At 39.8% G+C, this 23,402-nt stretch overlaps 1 protein-coding gene across 1 annotated transcript in view; it reads left to right on the top strand.

The window, feature by feature from the left end:
- DOK6 (docking protein 6) overlaps positions 1-23,402 on the top strand; it is a 250,389-nt gene that overhangs the window by 23,137 nt on the left and 203,850 nt on the right. Inside the window, exon 3 of the mRNA XM_026647342.1 lies at positions 2,799-2,913. Coding sequence (XP_026503127.1) covers positions 2,799-2,913 — 115 coding nt within the window. The remainder of the gene's footprint in view (positions 1-2,798; positions 2,914-23,402) is intronic.

Below are 23,402 nucleotides of genomic sequence, written 5' to 3'. Positions count from 1 at the left end.
TTATTTTTTTTAATCAGTGGCAGCTCAGGAACTATTTACTGCAGGATCATTTTGATAATCTTTAATCCTCAAGTGATAAAGGAAAAAATCACTACCTAGAATAGCTTACACCTCTGGCTGAAGAGTTGTTTAAAGAGTTCTTGATACAGTTTATGACATCTTGTCACCATTCAAAGCTTTTGAAGATTATTATCTAATATTTCCTTTCCTCTTGCTCCAGAGAGAGAAACCTTCCGTTGTTAATTTAGTAGGTATTGTACTGGGTTTTTCTGAATGTTGTTCTCACAACCATTTATGCAGACACATCCAACACCCTCTTCATATGCTTTTCCACATTTAATTAGGGTCATCTATATTTCTTGCATGTTATAGTGTTGCTTATCTATTTAGATTCTGAACACCTAATCTTTAGTCAATGGCAGTTAGGCATCTTTGAAAAAACTCACTAGCCACGTATCTGCATCCTGAGGTACCTAAATACCTTTAAAAGTATGGGCCCAACTTTGCTAGCCGTAGTGAAAAGTACCTGAGATTTCACACTTCCAAGGCTACAAATCCTCCAAAACTACATCTGTTTAATTTACATCTTCACTCCCCCACCAATAAATAACCACATCACTAGCTTGGCTGGGGTTTTGAGAAGTCTGGGAAGAGAGAAAGCCACTCCTCTCGAATGCTCCTCCCACCTGTATTTTGGCCATAGTCCTGGTGCCAAAGTGTGGGGGTTTTCTACGCATCACTGACATCCAAGTGCCCTATGGTGAAGTTGAGAGGGACTCAGAGTATGGGTGAAACCTATTTCCCTACCCCTCTGTCCATGGATTGCTGATAATAAATAATGTAATAGATTCTGAGCTCCCCCAATAATCGAACGCTGAGAACTAACCTACACCTCAGTTAGTTAATTTGGGCTCCCTCCACTCAAACAAACACATGATTTCTGAGCCTAAATCCTCTTCCTAATTAATGAGCCTGGGAGTTTCTGCCCCCTCCTATCTTCTAGTGAATTAATTTTGGGTTCCCCTACATTTATTAAATTCTGGCATCTTCCTGCCCTTCAGTTATTGGACTCTGGGCTTCCTCCCCTCCCACCATTAATTAATGAATTTTTCCCCCTTCCTTCTTTGCGGAGCTTCTCTGGAGGCAACAGGTGTCACTAATCAAGATTAGTGGATACTTTTGACCGTAATCTCTATGTGCCTCAGCTCCCATTTGTAAAATAGGGTAATACCATCCCCTCACCTCACGGAGGTGCGGAAGTATTGTGAATATTAAATGAATTGTTTATGAAGTACTCAGATACGATGGTGATGAGCGCCATAAAAAAAAAAACTGTGAGGAAATGAACAATTCTGTCTTCAGAGCAGTGTGCAGTACATAATATATAGGGCCACATGTTGAACAATGAAGATAAAACAAAATATTGAATAGCTGTTTATTCAATGAGCACTGTCCATCCTGTGTCCTGAGGCAGGGGTCTTGTGGAATATATAGTATGTGATCATGTAATCTTTTGACCTCTGCATTCTGGGTAGTGGGAGTAGGGGTATTGTTGCTTTCATGAGACAAACTCCCTGCTCTCAGGTCCGGAGTCCAGACCCTCACAGCCCATAGCAACCCAAACAAGCAAGTATAGGGAAGGTCCTTTGTAGCCCTGGGCTGGAACATACTCAGCATGAATAGAAATTTGTGAGAGTTTAGCAGCTAAAATCCCTGAAGTCTCTACTGAGCATGTGCAAAGGGGAATTTTTTCAAATGCTTATACATTGGCCAAATTTGGGCAGATTTTCATGGGGACAGCAAAAGGCCCATTGATGACATAGAGGTCATCCCCCTGCCAAATTTCTAGTCCCTGAATCTGAGTGCTAGAACTGTCCATAGAAAAGGCCTCCAGAATTTTGTTGTTATGGGTAAAACCCTTAGCATCTTTTTTATAAATAGCTGAACTATTTTGACTGAAATTTTTCAGAACAATTCAGCATGAGGGAGACACCTGGCCTGGAAAATTTCAGGCCAAACGGTTAAAGTTTCACAAAGTTATGAGGAACTAAAATCAGGGCCTTGTAATGGGAAGTACTATTTAATAGGCAGTACTAGTAGTACTCGTATTTTTCTGGGTATTTTTCTCCCATTTAGTGCTAATTGAAATTATCCATGTGTCTTGAAGGATGGGGAAATAAATATTGCATTTTTATACAATTAATTTTTTATATTATGGCTAATTTCTTCTAGCTAAATTTTTCCTGGACCTTCTCAATTTTTGGATCAATACAGTTAAAGTTAGAATCATGACTTTCTAGTTCTGACAAGGACGGCACTGGAGCTGCCAATTCCACTTTAAAGATAAATGACACAGTGTCAATATGGTGTATGGTATTAATTGGCACAATGAATTGGCTGCTTCCCTTGGCTAATAAGATACTGCTATTTCTTTAACAGTGACATACTTGCTACAAATTCTGCAACAGATTTGCTAATTTGTATATTCACACAAGTTTGTTGTATTATAGGGAGAGTGCAAAGCCAGTCTAAATGAAAAAGAATAGGTTAATACTTTTTCACGCACATTCTCATAAAATGAAAAAAAATAAGACCACACATTTTTGACAGGAGATAAATTCTGTAGACAATTCTACAGCTGTTGACTTGACACACTTGTATATTGTTTCTCAGCTACAAGAAAATGAATTCAGATGGTGATCCGACAATGTGGTGATTGTAGTGAAAACTGAACATCTGGGTTGAGTGTTCTGTACTATTTATACATTGGTCTAAAATACGTTTCTCTTCACTTCAAGGTAACTGAGCTTCACAACATCAAAAACATAACCAGACTGCCTAGAGAGACAAAGAAGCATGCAGTGGCAATTATTTTTCATGATGAGACATCAAAGACATTTGCCTGTGAGTCAGGTAAGCAATTACTACCACATCTCCAGCTTCAGGAAATCAAGCTGTATACGAAACAATGACTCAGAAGATGGATTAAGATACAGGAATAAATAGTAAGCCTTATCTTAAAGGGAATGTGTTGTATTTTTTTAAAGTAAGCAATACTGAAAGTTTTGGTTGTGTTGTTGTTTACAGAGGTTTTGGTGCTGATTTTTTATTTGTCTTTGTCTGGGTTTTGCGCCCAGATGGTCCAGAGACTCTTGAGGTTTTCAGCTAAACTTGTAGAACAAGTAACCATACCTATGGGACATTATTAAGGGAAGCAATGACATGGATTCTGGTTTTTGCAAAGTGTTGCTATAGGCATTTGCTAGGGGAGTGATGCTGTCATGCGAAAGAGAGAGGCAAAAAACAATTAAAATCTCAGGACACTTTAAAGCTGAACTTCAAGCAATTTGTGTATTGAACAGTTACCTGGCATGATGAATAAGTAAAGTTCTGAGTGTATTTGGATCTTGATTATCACTTTAAAAGTTTTTTTTTTCTCTTACTTAATTGGCCTCTCAGAGTTGGTCAGACAACTCCCACCTGTTCATGCTCTCTGGATGTGTGTATATATATCTCCTCAATGTTTCACTCTATATGCATCCGAAGAAGTGGGTTGTAGCCCACGAAAGCTTATGCTCTAATAAATTTGTTAGTCTCTAAGGTGCCACAAGTACTCCTGTTCTATTTGGGTGTTGTGGTTCATAAAATCACCTATCATTACTGAGACACCAAATGCTTTATATTTTTAAAGTACACTAGCTTTCTTGTTTTGAAACCACACAAGTATGTGACTATATCCATTGGTGCATTGCACTTAAAAAAAAAAAGTCTTTAAAGTTGCACATTTGTTATTAATTGATAACACACATTTGTTTAGAGATGTACTAGATTGTTTAAAGCTATACATTTCCTTAATTATTATTAAACAATATATAGTACCATGGATGCATATAATAGAGCATTACAGACAAATAAAATGACATTCTCTAAGAGCAGACAGTCTAAATTAGATGTAACACCGCAAAGGATAACAATAAATATTGGGAAGGGAGATTGCAAAATGGGGGGTACAACAGTGATATATCATTGGATATGCACATTTGGCCCCAGTCATGCAAACGTTTATCCATGTGCTTAACTCCATTCGCATGAGTAGTATCCGTAAGGCTACTCAAAATCAGAGGGATAACCTGACACAGAAGTGAACTTTGTGGTAAAAGAAAAAAAAATTGCAGTGGCTTTATAGGATCCAGTTCAGGGGTACCAGCAGCAAAGGTAGATAGGTGGTATGTGTCAGTGAGTCTATTAGTTGTATGTATCTATTTTAGAGTTAAAAAATAATAGACACCTATCCAAGACCCTAGGCCAGTGGTGGGCAACCTGCGACCCGTGGGCCGCATGCAGCCCATCAGGGTAATCTGATTGCAGGCCACGAGACATTTTGCTGATGTTGACCATCCGCAGGCACGCCCCCCTCTCCTCCCCAGCTCCCAGTGGGTGCGGTTCACCGTTCTGAGGGAAACTGCATATTCTAATTTGAGACTGCCAAACACAAAAAACTGAAAATGATATAAAATGACCACCCTGATGTGGAAAGAAGGGCACTCTCACTCAGTCTAAATTTACCTGTCTAACACCCAAACCAAACGTGTTGTCTGAGATTTTTGTTAATGTCTTGGTGACAAATGAAGCCAGAGGGAAGATGGGTAGAGTAGTGGTGGTAGAAGTCTCCTGCTGAGACTGGTTGGGTGCAGTGTAAAGATTTTTAAAATTCTTATGCTATGGTTGTGTGGGAGACAAAGTCGGAAAATAGTGGCAATTAGGAGTTGTCTTTTTAAGCCACCTTATTTAACTACATTGTCAAGTCAATTATTTATCATTTTATAGTCCTATAAATGAATATGGTTGAAGAGCCATGTGAACACAAAATGGAAAATCTCCAGGCATGTGGACAGACAGGGAAATTTGAAATTAGGGAAAAAACTTTTTACAAAATGTTACCAGTACTTCATAATACAGTATTATTATCATATTTATTGTCCCGAAGCTACAAAAGATAATTCTATTCTGATGATACAAAGCTCTAAGAGGGCATAAGTGACAGACCTTTATTAAGTCTTTTGAGAAAGATTTACATATTTCTTCTTATGAAAGTCCTATAAAAGATAAAAGTGACTTGAAGGATCATCCTGGTGTTATTACTGTGTTCAATAAAACAAAAACTGTGTTGGATGAGTCAGTTCTCAAGATTGCTGCACCAAACTATTCCAAATGGCATAATTATTGTGGTTTTAGTGCTTACTAAGTGTGGTATTTTAAAACTAGTAGAACAACTGTTGTAGGAAATCTGCATAACTGTTTATTTTTTAAATGAAAAAAAAATTGCATCATGGAATCCCGAATGTAATGTGTAGAAGAAGCACTGTGTTTAATGCTCTTTATTATGGGCAGAGCTGATAATATTGTCCCATTATAAAACCCTGTTTAGAGTTACATATGACTTTGCCAAACTTTAACTATTCAGGCTGAAATTTTCTATGTTGGGTGTCTGCATGAGGCTGAAGTTTGTTGGCGAGTTTCACCAGAAATAGTTCAGACCATATTTGCGGGTGGGGAGGAAGACTCTGATAACTGTTTTGTTGAGAAGCTGAACTTTCCTGTGGAAAAACACCCAAAACTTGCCAAGTTATGAGCCTCTGAAAATCTGTTCGCACAATCTCAGTAGAGATTTGTTAGAGTTTGCTAAATACTAGCTACATTTACTAGATACTTTCTTTGACATTTCTGTCTGTAATTAGCATATAGCTCAATCCTAGGGCTGCAGGTGCTGAGCAGGACTATTGCCGCGGTTGCTGCTCCCGGCTGCTGTTTCACTTGGCACAAGAACTGAGAGCAGGAAGACTCTCTCTCCTATGCTTTCAGTGCTCCCCCTTCTGGGTGCCGGGCAGCATCGAGGAGGAAGCTTCCAGACTCGAATGCAGAGTCAACAGTCAGATTTCCAGCAGTATCTACTACTGCTATCAGTTACTGCATTAACTCAAGCTTCAGAGGTCTGCATGAATCTAAATGTTCTAACCATGCTTATGACCCATTTGAGTGTCAAAGTGAAGCCACATGAAGGAATATCTGTTTGTGCAGTTTCATAAAAAAGCCCTAAAAATTACATGCTAGAACATAACGGCCACACTGGATCAGACCAAATGTCCAGTTAGCCCAGTACCCTGTCTTCTGACAGTGGCCAATGCCAGGTGCCCCAGAAGGAATGAGCAGAACAGGTAATCATCAAGTGATCCATTCCCTGTTGCCCATTCCCAGCTTCTGGCAAACAGAGGCTAGGGACACCATCCCTGCCCATCCTGGCTAATAGCCATTGATGGACCTATCCTCCATGAATTTATCTAGTTCTTTTTTGAACCCTGTTATAGTCTTGGCCCTCACAACATCCTCTGGCAAAGAGTTCCACGGGTTGACTGTGCGTTGTGTGACGAAATACTTCCTTTTGTTTGTTTTAAACCTGTTGCCTATTGATTTCATTTGGTGACCCCTAGTTCTTGTGTTATGAGAAGGATTATATAACACTTCCTTATTTACTTTCTTCACACCAGTCATGCTTTTATAGACTTATATCATATCCCCCCTTAGTTGTCTCTTTTCCAAGCTGAAAAGTCCCAGTCTTATTAATCTCTCCTCATACAGAAGCCGCTCCATACCCCTAATAATTTTTGTTGCCCTTTTCTGAACCTTTTCCAATTCCAATATATCTTTTTGGAGATGAGGCGACCACATCTGCATGCAGTATTCAAGATGCGGGTGTACTATGAATTTATATAGAGGCAATATGATATTTTCTGTCTTATTATATATCCCTTTCTTAATGATTCCCAACATTCTGATCACTTTTTTGACTGCCACTGCACATTTAGTGGATGTTTTCAGAGAGCTATCCACTGAGACACACAATCACAATACACTAAAAGAGCATTACTGAGGTTACAAAGTGAATCATTCAGAAGTTAGGAAATGCCAGAATTAAAGTTACCTGTGCAACTTTACTTCAGTGCATACACATTATGTTACAGTCTTTAATTAAATGACCACATGCTATTCTACCTTATAATTTTTGGCATTTCTTAGCTATTGAGTGCTTCATTTTGCAACCTTAATCTTCTTTTAAAATAGTTTTTGTGGGTAACAGAATACTTACAGATTTCATGCAAGAATAGGTGATCTATGTGTTGGTATAGTATACCTGAGAATCTCACTACTGCCAGTAGAAAAAAGAGGAAATAATTTTAAGGGGAAAAAAGAAAACTGTTTAGACAAGTTGGAATCTAGACCTCGTTCATAACTTTGAATTCCATTTTCTCTCCTATTTGATTTCCGGAGGTGGGAAGGAAGACGGGACAAAGTTTTTTTGTGAAAATATTCCCATTTTGTAAAGAACCAACAAGCTTCTTCAGCTTCAAAATTCAGTTACTGTATGGCTCAGATTTTAAATGTTTTGAAATTGTATGTGTTTGCCAACTCTAATATAAAGAAAAGGAAAATAATAACACACCACCTCTGTCTCCTTCTTAGCAGAGTTGATCAGAGAGCTGTTTGGAATATACAGTACATCCAAAATAAAAATGCTTTGTGAAATCAGTCCAGTTTAGTTGCAATTTTGTTTTGGGGGGACAAAAAGTTCTGATAATTCCTCTCCTTTTCCTTTCCTCCCTATGAGTGGAGGGTTATTAATGAGTTACTTCACCTTGAGTTGTCCTTTGAAATATGTGTTAACTACTTACGCTAAACAATCTATCCCATCTTTGTATTTAGCTGTGACACTCTGACTACCTTTCCCAGATCTGAAGAAGAGCTCTGTGTAGCTCAAAAGCTTGTTTCTCATCAACCGAAGTTGGTCCAATAAAAGATATTACCTCATCCACCTTGTCTCTCTAATGTCAAAATAACATTTTTGGAACCACATTTTGACTGTACCGCACGTAGGGTAGTGATGGTTGGTGGCTCTCTTCTGAGGGGGATGAAGGTACCCATCTGTTATCCTGACATGGCATCCCGGGAAGTATGCTGTCTGTCAGGAGCCCGTGTCCTAGATGTTACAGACGGATTGTCGAGGATCATCTGGTCCTCTGACTACTATCCCATGCTGCTCATCCATGTGGGCACTAATGATACTGCGAGGTATGATCCTGAAAAGATCAGAAGTGACTACAGGGCTCTGAGAGTAAGGGTGAAGTAGTTTGAGTGAGCAGGTGGTGTTCTCTTCAGTCCTTCCAGTCAAGGTTATGGCCCCAGGCAGAGACAGATGCATCCTGGAGATGAATGCCTGACTGCAGTGATGGTGCCACCATGAGGGCTTTATCTCTCTTGATCACCGGATGCTGTTCCAGGAAGTAGGACTGCTAAACAGTGATGGGATCCACCTATCAAGGAATGGGGAAGAGTATATTTGGATACAGACTGGCTAACCTCATGAGGAGGGCTTTAAACTAGGTTTGAAGGGGGCAGGTGAGCAAAGCCCACAGGTAAGTCAAAAACATGGAGACCTGGGATAAGGGTTGGGATAAGGGAGCATGGGCCGTTATAGCAGGGATAAGAGAGACGAGATAACTTAGGGGGATTATCAAATCAATATCTTAGATGTCTGTTGTGACAGACCCAGACCAGTGGAGTACAGGAGTCTGGTAGAGGGCAAATATACTGGTCACTGGATGAGTAGTTTTCTGTTCCCTGAGTAACCAGAGCAGGGGCGGCACTAGAGTAATCAGGAACCTGCTAGAACCAGTTAAGGCAGGCAGGCTAATTAGGACACCTGGAGCCAATTAAGAAGAAGCTGCTAGAATCAATTAAGGCAGGCTAATCAGGGCACCTGGGTTTTTAAAGGAGCTCACTTCAGTTTGTGGTGCGAGTGTGACGTGCTGGGAGCAAGAGGCGCAAGGAGCTGAGAGTGAGAGGGTGTGCTGCTGGAGGACTGAGGAGCACAAGTGTTATCAGACACCAGGAGGAAGGTCCTGTGGTGAAAATAAGGAAGGTGTTTGGAGGAGGCCATGGGGAAGTAGCCCAGGGAGTTGTAGCTGTCATGCAGCTGTTACAGGAGGCACTATAGACAGCAGCAGTCCACAGGGCCCTGGGCTGGAACCCGGAGTAGAGGGCGGGCCTGGGTTCCCCCCAAACCTCCCAATTGACCTGGACTGTGGGTTCTTCCAGAGGGGAAGGTCTCTGGGCTGTTCCCAAACCCATATGGTGAATCTCTGAGGCAAGAAAATCCGCCAATAAGCGCAGGACCCACCAAGATAGAGGAGGAACTTTGTCACACTGTATATTAATACGAGAAATATGGGGAATAAGCAGGAAGAATTTGAAATGCTAGTTAATAAACACAACTATGACATAGATGGTATCACAGAGACTTGGTGGGATAATATGAATGACTGGAATATTGGTATAGAAGAGTACAGCTTGCTCAGAAAGGACAGGCAGGGGGGGGAAGGGAGAAGGTGTTGCTTTATATGTTAAAAATGTATACACTTGGACTGAGGTTGAGATGGAAATAGGAGACAGACTTGTTGAAAGTATCTGGGTAAGGATAAAAGGGATAAAAACAAGGCTATGTCATGGTAGGGGTCTACTACAGGCCATCTAACCAGGAAGAAGAGGTGGATGAAGCCTTTTTTAAACAACTAACAACTTCATTCAAAATGCAAGACTTGGTGGTGATGGGGGACTTCAACAACCCAGACATCTGTTGAAAAAATAATTCAGCAGGGTACAGATTATCCAACAAACTCCTTGGGACAATTTTTATTTCAGAAGGTGGGGAAAGCTACTAGGGGTGAGACTGTTCTAGATCTGATTTTGACAAATAGGGAGGAACTGGTTGAGAATTTGAAATCGGAATGCAGCTTAGGTGAAAGTGATCATGAAAGGGTAGAGTTCATGATTCTAAGGAATGGTAGGAGGGAAAACAACACAATAAAGATAGACTTCAAGAAGGAAGACTTTAGCAAACTCGGGGAGTTAGTAGGTAAGATCCCATGGGAAGCCAGTCTAAGGGGAAAAACAGTTCAAAAGAGTTGGCAGTTTTTCAAAGTTGACATTATTAAAAACACAAGAAGAGCAAACTATCCCACTGCATAGGAAAGATAGGAAGTATGTCAAGAGACTACCCTGTCTTAACCAGGAGATCTTCAATCATCTGAAACTCAAGGGTGGTTTAGGTTGGACATTAGGAAAAACTTCCTGTCAGGGTGGTTAAGCACTGGACTAAATTGCCTAGGGAGGTTATGGGATGGTTTAGATAATACTTATCCCTGCCCTGAGTACAGGGGACTGGACTAGATGACCTCTCCAGGTACCTTCAGTCCTATGGTTCTATGATTAAGTAAGTGTGTGTGTGTGTGTGTGTGTGTGTGTGTGTGTGTGTGTGTGTAGGGTGAGGGGAGGGAATATAGCTGGCTGGCCAAATGAAGGGAACAGTGCTTTATGGCTGGAGGAGGGGAGGGGAGGCGAGAGAGAGAAGAGGTCAAACTGCTGCAAAAGGGGACAAAGGGCAGTATGGCGACATTGACTCATCCCCTGGGAACTGGATGTGTGGAAGGGTTTAAAAGAGACAGCCCTGTGCGTGAAGCCCCCTTTTACATGGAGCAGGCGGAGGCAGCACTCACTCTCCCTCCTCTTTAGGTGGTGAAATACCAGGTTTGGTCAAGATGTGCTGTGGGCATTGCACTAACTGCCCCTTTTTTAAGGAGCCTGGGATGGAATTTTTCCCTTTCCACCAGATTGGCCTACGTGGAGTTGGAGTTTTTTTGCCTTCCCCACAGGGAGGTAGGCCATACGTCACAACTCATTATATAAGTGTAGGGCAAATGTCCAGTGCAGGTACTCCATAGGGAAGGTATACAGTAGCTGGATAAATGGCTGCATTTTTTCATTTCAGAGGTGAAACTTCATGGGCATTCCAAACTTACAAACAAATTCACATAGGGCGAGTTTTGTTTGAAAATAGAGAAAAAGACAAAACAAATATAAATGATTGTCTGATCATATCTTGAGTTACTTTTCCCAAGAGATAATCAAGTAGGCTCTCTCAGTTTGAGCTACAGAAAAGAAAAAACTATGGGTTTATGTGTATCCAGAGAGCACATCCTAATGTCTGACTCCTTTGTCTGACACAGTGGCATGTCCCACCTTGAGAGCATCTTTTTACTTTCTCTTCCTTTTGAAAAGATCCTGCTTCCCAGTGATGGGCAGGTGAGAATCAATTAACATTGACAATAGCCTTTGTGTGCTGTGGATTTATCCTGGGGTGACAACGTGCTTCCCCCGCTCAACTAGTTCTAACTGGGCTTTTGTGTGCATATCTGCTGTAATATAGGCTTTAGTGAAATCTGGGCTCAGTAATCAAAGGTGAATGGTTCTGATTCTGTGTTGGAATTGCTATATTTATGGTCTTTTGTGGCACCATTCAGTGTTCCAGGAAGAGGTATTAATTCACCTATTTGGGCACACATAATGATCAAAAGTCAACTCTTTCCCCATCCCTTTTTCCAGTAGTTATAAAATATAACTAATAACTTTAGAACATAGGGAAATACCTGTTTTATAAACTGTCATTAATAGTCGGTTCCAAACGGTCACCTTAACTTTTAAGTGTAAAAAGGGAGATTCTTTCATATTCTTCATGTGAATTGTTGTTGTTGTTTTTTCAAGTTGTTCCACCTGGCCTTGTCATTATGGGAGAATATTGCTGTGTTTGTTGTTTGTTTAAACTAGCCACCTAGAAAATTATGCAGAATTCTTTTAACAGTGAATACAGCAGCTTTTATAAGATTGACGAAGTAGATTGATTTTTTTTAATGGAGTTCTTCAACTGAGATAAGAAATGATGTAGCTGTTAGGCTAGAATTTATTCTTAATGATATTCCTGCTCCTACCTTGTATGAAAAAAGCCAGATATTCAGGTAATCAATTGTATGCAAGGTCTTAGAACAAATTTTGAAATAGAAAGTAGTTAAGGACATAGAGGCAAGTGGTAATTGGGATAAAACGCAACATGGTTTTACAAAAGGTAGATCATGCCAGACCAACCCGATCTCTTTCCTTGAGAAGATAACTGATTTTTTTAGACAAAGGAAATTCAGTAGATCTAATCTACTTGGATTTCAGTAAAACATTTGAAACAATTCCACATGGAAAATTGTTAGTTAAATTGGATATGATGGAGATTAATATGAGAATTGAAAGGTGGATAAGAAACTGGTTAAAGGGGAGAGTACAATGGTTCATACCAAAAGATGAACTGTCAACTGGAGGGAGGTTATTAGTGGAGTTTCTCAGGGATCGGCCTTGGGACCAATCTAATTTAACATTTTTATTAATGACCTTGGCATAAAAAGTGGGAGTATGCTAATAAAATTTGCAGATGACAGTCTGGGGGTAATGCCAATACCAAGGAGGACTGGAATATCATACAAGAAGATCTGGATGACCTTGAAAAGCAGAGTAATAGAAATGGGATAACATTTAATAGTGCAAAGTGCAAGATCATGCACTTAGGGACTAACAACAAGCATAAGCTGGGACTTATCAGTTGGAAGCAACAGAGGAGGAGAAAGATCTGGGTGTATTGGTTGATCACAGGATGACTGAGCCCTCAGTGTGATGCGGGTGTGAAAGAGGCTAATGCAATTCTAGGATGCGTTAAGTGAGGTATTTCCTGTGGAGAGAGGGGAGTGTTAGTGCTATTATACAAAGCACTGCTGAGACCCCATGTGGAATACTCTTTGCAGTTCTGGTCTGTCATGTTTAAGAAAGATTAATTCAAACTGGAAAGGTGCAGAGAAGGGCTACTAGGATGATCCAAGGAGTCTCAAAGAGCTTGGCTTGTTTAGCCTAGCCAAACAAAGGCTATGGGGAGATATGATTGCACTCTATAAATACATCAAAGGGATAAATATCTGTGAGGGAGGAGTTATTTAAGTTAAATGCCAATGCTGACAAAAGAACAAATGGATATAAATTGGTCATTCACAAGTTTAGGCTTGAAATTAGATGACAGTTTCTAACCTTCAGAGGAGTGAAGCTCTGAAACAGTCTTCCAAGGGAAGCAGTGAAGGCAAAAAAGACTAACTGGCTTCAGGACTGAGCTTGATAGTTTTATGAAGGAGAAGGTACGATGAGGCTGCTTACAATGGAATATAGTTGATCTGCAACTGCTAGTACCAAATATCCCCAATGGCTTGTGATCAAGATGGGGAGGTCTCTGAGTTGCTACAGAGAATTCTTTCCTGGTGTCTGGCTGTTGGGTCTTGCCAAAATGCTCAGGGTCTAACTGACCACCATATTTAGGGTCAGGAAGGAATTTTCCCGTGGGTCAGATTGGCAGAGACCCTGTTTTGTTTTGGGTTTGCGCCGCCTTCCTCTGCAGCATGGGGCATGGGTCACTTGCAGGTTTAAACTAGTGTAAATGGTGGATTCTCTGTAATTCAAAGTCTTTAAATCATGATTTGAGGACTTCAGTAACTCAGCCAGAGGTTATGTGTCTATTACAGAGTGTGGGGGTGAGGTTCTGTGGCCTGCAATGTGCAGGAGGTCAGACTAGATGATCATGATGGTCCCTTCTGGCTTTAAAGTCTGAGAGTTTATTAGAGGGATCCAGAATACAGAGGCTGAGGGAGAAAGAGATCCAACATAAAGAGGCTGGGGAGAGGAAGGAAGTTGCACAGACTTTGTCTTGTCCCCTCTTCATGGCAATCAAGAAAGACGTATAGGATGATAGAGAACCATCCCCTTTGAAGTAGCCAGGACACTCTTGGGGAGCAGTAGAGTAGAAGAACTTCAGTTAGGAAGTTCTAGAAGGCAACAAAGAGGCAGAAAATTTCATCTGACCGCCAGCAGATGATGGAGGTTCAACTGTATCTGTTACCTGTTAATCAGAGATTAGTATGAAAGATGTGAGTTACCAAGCAGAGACCAAAGCCACCACCCTAACGCACGAAGCTTAGCACCCTCGCCCTTCCTAATGTGGGGATCTGAACTTCTCATTTGGCCCTTGCCCCTGAATCTTACTACTGGGGCAGTGAGAGAGCCATATGTTTCATATCTTCCTCTAACTAGTAGCGTGATAAGTGTTTCAATCTCTGCATTATGCCAACCTCTGTATTCTATACCTAAGTAAAAACTATACCAATGACATGATGTAAACACATACAAAAAATAAAATCCTGCAATATGGTCTAACATTTGGCTAGCTAGAGAGAATAAAAGTTGTTCTTTAGCCTCTGGTTGTTTATGGAAAAATTGAAATCTGATATTATTCATACATTGTGCGTCTATGTATAATAAAACTTCCTTCTGATTCAGTTTAGAGTTTCTCAAGAGACTTGCCAAATGTACTCTACCATAAATAATTGTTAGTCCTCTGCAGCACACATTTTAAGATATTCTCTTCCCTTTTCCATATTCATGACGTAAATATGAGTCCCTATGTAAAGCTGAAGTAGTTCTAAATAAGATATAATGAATGAACAACTTAAGAGATCAACATTTTATCACGTATACATTTCTTTAAAAATTGCTAAGATACTAAGGCACTAAAAATTTTAAATTGCATTCATGCTGTATATCTCAGGATGTCAGCATACTCTTCATACACTATAGGATAACCTTTCAAGAACAGGTGTCTGTGGTAGACCATAATAATATGGTTATGCAGAAAAATAATAACATTGTTTTTCTCTTTTATAGTGCCTTCCATCTAGGAATCTCAATAAGGTTTTATAAACATTGTCTCAAAACATTCTTGTGAGGTACTTTGAGGTATTTCCCCCCCACTTTACAGGTGAGGAAATGGAAAGTAGTTTAACTGAATTGCCCTGGTCTCACAGAAAGACTGGCAACAGAATCCAGATGCCCAAGTACCAATTTCCATGTCTTAGTCATATGAGTTCCCTTCATAAAATATAAATCTGGATACCAAGGTAAGATAAGACAAAGCCCCAAATATCAGGACTGTCCCTATAAAATTGGGACAGTCCTGATATTTGGGGCTTTGTCTTATACAGGTGCCTATTACCTTCTACCCACATCCTGATTTTTCACACTTGCTGTCTGGTCACACTAATACACACATGGGTATTTGCATACAAAGTGAATAGTCACTAGTGCTGGTCAGAAAAATTTAAATACTTTGAAATTTTTATTAAAATAGGAAGGGGGGGGGGATTATGTGTATTTTCCCCTCTTACATCTCATCCTTTTCTAGGTGCTCATATTTTGTGGATGCAAGAAAAATAGCAGGACACTATTTTTGTATTCTGACCTTCTATGTACACGTAGTTATTTTTGGGGACGTTCTAAGGCCTGTGTTATACAGAATGTCAGACTAGGTGACTTCTGGCCTTGGGATCTATGGAGTAGCTGGCTTTCCATACTACATGAAAATAGACAATTTGTGTTGGAGGTGATGAACAAATCCATTAATTTCACTTCTCCTCTGCTCCCTCTTAAACAATCTTGAAAATATTCATACTGTTGCTTATTTTATATATCTCATAAGCTGGCATACACATTTTCAGTATTGTAGATTTTTTCAATTAAGATGCATTGCTACGGGTGGGAATTTGGTGGCGGTTAATCAGGAGAGAAGCAGATTATTCTGAGGCAAAGATATTGGGGAAAAGGATGAGGGCTGCACACAAATGGAGTTCTTTTGTTTAAAAGTACTTCTGAAACATCTGTGTTAACAGTTGCTAAAGAGCCCTCAGAATTACACAGAACATTTCTACAGCTCATGCTAAATCCTGTCCTCCAACTGGTTATTTTAAAATCAACTCTTACCAGCTTTCCACTATGAATTAGGAATTAATATTCATACATTTGTCTTTATGGCTATTATGGTGTTTCTATTCTCCTTATGTCATCTGTTTCTTTGCTATAGTAACTTGATGCTGTTATGCTATCTTAGTTAATTCCAGCCAACTATTGTATTTGAAATGGTGATCAGAATAACTACCGTGATTGGCAGTTAGACAACATAACCTTATGCTGTCTTAGCAGAAAATAGAGAATATATAATGTGTGTTATGTAAAGTAAGTCAAGTATATATTATTATTAGATCCAAAAGTATATATGAAAAGAGTGTTGAGGGTACAAAGTCAAGCACTCAAGTTAGGAAATGCCTGAATTAAAACTGCCCATTCAACCTTCATTCACACCCCTTGTGTTATGCATTGTTGCAGTCTTTAATTATATAGCCATATGCTATTTTTTTCCATAGGACTTTTCCCTAATTCAGTGCATTGGAAGAGCAGTGAATGATGCAGGGCACTGCAGGAGGAGAGAGAATATTCTCTTGTGTTGAAAGCACTGGACTGGGACCCAAGTGAGCTGGATTCTAGTTCTGTCCTTGACATAGATTTCTTGTGTGATGCTGGGCAAAACTATCACAATGTATACATGCAAGGGAGTTCAATTAAAGTTGCATGGGAGACTCTGATTTGGCATTTCCGAACTTTGGAGTCCTTAGTTTTCAGGTGGCAACATACTTTTAACATAGTTTTGTTTTTGTATGTCATAATAATAATAAACGTAATTTAATTTACAGTATGCAGTTCTCTGGAATGAAATACTTAGGGGCAGATCCTCAACTAGTATAAATTGTCTTAGGCCTATTGAAGTCAATTAGCCTATTGCAATTTACAGCAGGTGAGCATCTGCCCCTTAGAAGCATGTAGAAAACATGTGAGATATTAAGACACACTGTTATGAAGAACTGATTATTTTGTGTGATGAAGTGAAGGACAGAGTTGACAAGGAAATTGAGAGTATCCTCCACACTTACTTTTTGGGAACTGGAACCAAATCCTTTTCACCTTACCCATGTGAGTAGTACCACTTACATATGTAGTAAAAGGAAATGGAATTTACGGATATATCTGTTTCCAGAAACTTCATAAAGCAAGTATTTGTGGCAGGATTTGTTGATACCTCAGGGCAATCTTAGAAAACAATCTATTTTGAGATAATCCTGCTTATATTGCATATCACTTATTTTATGTCTCCTCATTTTTATATTATTGAGGATATTCATATTAAAACAGCATTTTTGTTTTTAAGTTCATCTATTTACTCTGCTTATCACTCATCCAAACTCCTAATCCTTCTACTATGCTGTCATGAACTCAGTATTAGGACTTCAGTTGAGGAATAAGTAGCAAGAGCAGATGGACTCTTAAAAAATGTTGTTTCCATACAAACATGCCTAATAATAGTCTGATAGAAATACATAACTCTACCTATGTCTGTCTGAGAACATACCTCATTTCTGGGCTGAAGCACATTTGCAAGTTCTGCTACATTCAGGACATCAGAATCTGGTATTATGTAACCAGGCAAGATACCACCTGTGGTATGATAGCAATGGAGAGGAACTTGGAAAACCAGACATCAGCTAAGGCATGAGGGTCTCTACTCATCTTCCTGGAGTATGGCTTAGCACTTTCAGGGTTTGTGAAAACCTGTGTCATATTGTTAAACCATGTGACTTCTGCAGCTCCTGGCCTCCCTTGAAAATAGTGTACATTTAGAGGCAGCACAAAAATCCCTGACATTAATTTATAGATGGAATTTGGGGTATTGACAGATGATGTATGACTGGAGAGATTTAAATGAATAACATGGTAATTTACTGCACCTAACCTGAAACACCAGGTCTATTTTTCATTTTCTGTCACTATTCAGTCTCAGTTGCATTTGACTACTTACATAGCGTGCAGTACATGGTGCTATAAATAGATTAACCATTTAAAGTCTTTTCTGAAAGTCTGAACCTGTCATTGAATGAAGGTGTTTTGAACTGACTAGTATGTTTATCTGGGCATAGAAAATAATGTATACAAGTTATGTATACTTACCTGGAGCCTGGAGCATTCCTATATCATGTAATATCTAGTGATATGGCTAGAGAGGAGGATACTGGTTTGGAATGAAAACTTGCCAGTCAGGAATGTTGTGTGTTCTGTTTTTCAATAAGAAACAGAATATGGTAAGTAATTTCATTCAGTGCAAAAGTTCATTATGGGAGATGAATATACCAATATGTTCAATATCCATCTAATCCCACCAGGTTTCAGGTAGATTGCCAGAAGTCACTTGCTAATTTGAACATTACTGTCAAAATTAAAACCCCAGTAGGCTATTGCACAGCGAGATTCTTAATAGCAACACGTCTTGGTGTTTACCTGTAAAGCTTAGGAACTTGCTGCTCTTTGTTTGTTAGATTTGAGAAATATAGACATTTTGGAAGCTGTCAATATCATACTGGTGCAATTGTGCCTTGAGAGTGCTGGATGAGGAGGTACTTCCATTAAAAGTCCATTTCTCTCTCTCTCTCTCTTTTTTTTTTATTAAATTATCCTTGTTCTGAGATTCTCATGCTTTTTCTCAGATCAAAGGTAAATCTTTTTTGGAAAGATCTGTAAAAATATGTTAGGCTGTTTTGGAGGTATTACAGTGGGAAAACATGGTGGTCTGTTGTTTAATGTTGACTACTGTTCGTTAGGAATTGTTTGGCTTGTGATAACTCAAAAATGAGTTATTTCTGAAACTTCAATCTTCTCATGAATTGAGAGGCAGATCATCATCAGGTGTAAACTAGCATCTTCATTACATCAGTGGAGCTATGCTGAGTTGTACCAGCTGATGATCTGATGCTTAGCCCTTAATAGCAGCATTTGAGATAAGATTTGCTTTAGAAATAATGAAATTATAACTTGAAAATTGTGAGTGAAATCCTGGTCCTACTGAAGTCAGGCAAAACTCCCATTGACTTTATTAAGGCCAGGATGTTATCCCATGTGTTGTACATGTAAATTGTGGCTTTTCCAATCAACTTTTGACAATATACCATACTCTAGGTTTCCAAGCTATTTATAGTTGCATTTATTTCAACGTGTGAGCCTATGGAAAATATCCCAATGAATGTATTTGATCAGTAAATGTTGACAAAAGGATGACTTTTTAATTATTCCCACCTGTGGCGGGGGGAAGACTCACTGGTGCGGCGCCTCCTGCTGGCCGTTTCAGGAATTAGCTCTTTCCAGCCCGGAGTGCCCTCTGCAGGCCGGTGTCTCGCCTGCCGCTGGCCCAGTGTTCCTCCCAGATCCTGGTGCCCTTTGCCCAGGGGTTCTGCCCACCACAGTACCCCTCCCAGGGGAACCCCCAACCCTCTGAACCCACCTTGCCTCAGTGGCTACTGCCAGTCATCATCTAGCTCCCGCTCCCTGGGGCAGACTGCAGTCTGTAAACCACTCATCAGCAAGAGGGTTAGGACCTGCTGCCTTTGCCTATCTCTGGGTTGCCCCTCTGCAGCCCCAGTAGCTATTTGGCCCTTTTAGCAAGGCCTGCAGCCTGGGGTTTTTCTTGTCTGGAGCTCCCCAGCTCCCTCTGCCCTTCCCCAGCACTGCTTCACCTCAGGTACCCTTCTCAACTCCCAGGCAGCCAGGTCCTTCTCTCTCAAGAGGTGAGAGAGAGACTGTGTGCGCTAGCTTCTGGCCCACAGCCCTCTTATAAGGGCCAGCTGGGCTCTGTTTAAGCTGGCCACAGCTATGGCTGCTTTCCCCATCAGCCTACCTTTTCACAGCTGCAGCCCTCTCCAGGGCTGCTTTAACTCCTTCAGGGTGACAACCCCGCTACACCACCGTGCAACACAGCATTCATAAAAGGATTGGACATTTACATAGATAACAAGATCATACAACATTACAATAGTAAGGGGCTTTTAAAAATTACTTTAAAAACTCATGGTGCAGGGCATAACCCAGCCTTTAGCTAGTAAGCATTAGAAAGAAACTTTGTGGGCATCTTATTCCATAATTACATACTGTAGGTTTTCTTGCACTTTTCTCAGTAGTGCACATGTTTTGACTGTCCCTCCATTCCAGGGATGTCACTCATTCTTGACCCAAAGTTGCCATTGTCACACACATGGATTTGGTATTCCCTCCATTTTATTGTTGAAAAATTATTTACATCTGAAATAAGGATTCAAGACACTGGGGTTATCGAAAGAGTTATTTGCACCAAAGGAACCATTCCCACCGCTTTTTAAATTTCCTACCTGAATAATTTTTGTCCCCATCATTTTGGGCCTTCACAAACATATCTCTGTAGCATATTGCATCTCACATTTGGACCTTACCAAACTGAGGTATGCTGAAGTGTCTGGCACTGGCTGCTTTTCGAAGACAGTATAATGGACTATATGGACCACTGATCTAATCTGGGATGGCAAATCATATGTTCCAGAAGGAGTGTAAGGCATATTTGGGAAGAGAATCCAGGAATCCTGGCTACTCCTCTGCTGTCACAATCAGAGAACACTTTTGTCTCTCTGCCTATTCTTCATACAGATCTATTATGCTTGTTGCTCTGCTACATCTTACAAGTTTTATTTAGTTGCCTTCTTACAATTGTTTTTCTGTCTATGAGAACATAAAACACTCACGGGTGACTTGAGAAATGTAGACCTGAATGCTGTTAGTGAGTATTGTTCTTAGCGAAGACTTCTGCCACATGCACTCTCCTCTCTAAGGAAGGGATGTCTCTTTTCTGCTGAAAGACTGGGTATATTTTATATTTTTTTGTGCAAGCCAGTATTAAATAATTCAAGTTTGGGACTCCACCACTTCTCTGATAAATTGACAAGCACGCTTTTCTGATATTCATCCCAAAATTTTCTTTTCTAGCTTTAATCATCATTATTCATGCATATATACCTTAAATAATTGCTCCCCAGGTTTGGTGTGTGCACTCTTCAAATCTCTGTAGACTCTGGGTCCATCTTTTCTTTATTTGAAATTAATTAGTTGAATGAAGGAATCCTCTGCCTGACATTAGAACAAACTTCAATGCTTTCACTTTTCAGTTAGATAAAATCCAAGTTGGAGTTGGCGCCAAGCAGAAAGTATACTGGGTGCATTCAGTTCTCTTTTGTTAAAGTAGTTTTTAAATTAATACTATGGAGACCTTAAAAATGATGTCTGGAAGTTCCACATTCTCCAATCACTTAAATGTACACTGGTAATTGCAATACACTCCTTTCTGCAGAGACAGTGATCTCATATAGGAATGTGAATTTATTCTGTAGCAATTCAGCATGTTTAACGTTATATACCATGTTTAAATAACTGCTCCTTGCTGGCTATAAATAAGCTTTTTCTCTTTTTTGTCCTAAAGCCTGGCTGCATTTAACATCTATGTCCAAATTGATACTAAGTATTGCTATTGCCATCTTGAAAGAAAACTGAAATTAGTCAATAGATTGAGCGTCTCCTGGCTGCACAGTTCATATTGGATTGCATGAAAGGTTGTACGTGTATTAGTGGCATGAAAGGTTGTACATGAATTAGTACACTTTAGTCTAAGGCAAACAATGCAAATAACTTTGAATATACAAAAACATACATACCAGTCATAGAAAGACAGTAAATTTTGGTCTGGAATTATAAGTGGCAAACTTATACTTTATATTTAGATATAGATAGATATTTGATGTGATTGTATGTGAAAGCTATTTCAAATCCAGTTTTTACTGGTATTCCAAGCCTGGAGAGCAGAGTCTGTTCAATAACAAGTTACGTTTAATTTATTAGGGTTTAAATTTTACCAGTGCTTAATTCATCAAACTATGACTTGCCATTGATCGTTACTGTGACAAGTCCATTGTCAATGAAATGATGGTCCAGCAGTTAGGAGTTAGCCTGTGACTTGGGAGACTCCAGTTCAAGTCACTGCTCTTCTAGAGACTTGCCCATTCTGATTCCTTGAATTCAGCATGGTTGTGGCACATTTATTTAAAAGAAATGTATCCACATTTTTCATTGCAGGTGTAACGTACTAACGGCTCTCAAATGTGCACAAGTCTGCCCATCCTTAAGGAACTGTCTTCATGCTGGAGTGCCAGCTAATTAGTCTTAGGGGTAAGGTGGTTTGAGAAATCAGAGGGTTTTGATCTCCACATTCACATGAATCCCAATGAGCGGTTCCACTCTTCTGACTTCTTGGCTAGGTGCAGGCCTTTCTTTGGAGTTGAGTCAATAGAGTGCTAAAAAAACCAACCCTGGTTAGCAGTTTCATTTTTGCCAAATCAGCATTTGTTTGACTTGAAAACACTTTGTTGGAAAACTTCCAGATAGCTCTAGTACAGAGACGCACCTGAAAAGAAGACGAGCCTGCATCATGTGCCCAGCCAGCTCTTCACTGACCACCAAGTGTTCACGGACCACAACTTAGGAGCCACTAACCTAGAGCTTTAAAGACCACCCCCCACATATCTAAAGAACTTTTTGTCTCAGTTAACAGTTGTTGTTGTTGTTTTTGAAATTCAAAGATTTTAATAAAAAAGTAAAATGTTTATATTCCTAAAGGTAAGATCCAGACATAGCACTTCTATTTTACTGTCCCATTAAAAGTACTGTAGGACAGCTATTGGTCCCTAAAGTACAAAAGAAGTAACTGAAAATAACCTAGAACTGAGGAAAATAATAAGGAAGTCAGCTATAAATTCATAATTGCAACAGTTAAAACAGAATGAAACAAACTTGGCTATAAATCCAAAAATCTCAAAATTCCAAGTGGAAGAGAGAACTTGATCCTTTAAGCATATAATTTTAACAGTCATGACTTTAGGAGCAGCTGAGTGATTCCCAGCTCTTTGACCAAATGAAGGCATGCTCCTCCTAAGGAACCTTCCTATCCTTCTTCACAGTTCTCAGTTGACCTAACCCTTTGACTAGCACAATATCTATTTCAAGTAAAAACATTATCTTGTAATTAAATTTGTGTTCTATAAATAAAAAGGGAAGCAAAGATCAGAAGTGGTTCCTCTACTGTGCTATGGATTATTTTTGCTGGACTTAGCAATTAGAATAGCATATTTAGAGAATTTGTACTGTGTGTGAGAGAGATGGATGTGGCTAATAAATGTAAATTGAGAGACCATTTGAGTACGGTAATGGTAAAACCTCTAGGTAATTAAAACTGCATTGGAAACAGAGATATATTAGTGTTAATTGAGCTCCTATAAACATTCATTCACAGACCATCATAGTCAGTATGGCAATCTGTCTATGTATCTTCTATTTTACATTCTAAATATTAAAGGCCTGATTGTGTCCAGCCCTGCATCAGTGTGATGGGTAGTGTGCAAGGAGCCTTTCCTCGGACTTACATCCTCTTGACACAAAAATGAAAGGGATGGGGCAGCATAAAACTACTGGCAGGAAAGGGTCTGTACTGTATCTTCTCAGTGTGGTACAGCATCCAGGATGTCCCTATGCTTCAAGAGGCTGTACCTCCCTGATATTTCACTGGAGATACCCAACCTGCACTGCCCCATCCCACTTTATAATCCTCCCCTCCCCCGCTGTTGGTACAGGATAACTCTAACATACAAATAAGT

Source organism: Terrapene carolina, unplaced genomic scaffold (genome assembly GCF_002925995.2).
Source record: "Terrapene carolina triunguis isolate 2854851 unplaced genomic scaffold, T_m_triunguis-2.0 Scaffold58, whole genome shotgun sequence".
Classification (NCBI taxonomy): Eukaryota; Metazoa; Chordata; order Testudines; family Emydidae; genus Terrapene; species Terrapene triunguis.
The sequence above is the reverse complement of the archived record's forward strand: the minus strand, read 5'-3'. Positions and strand labels throughout refer to the sequence as shown.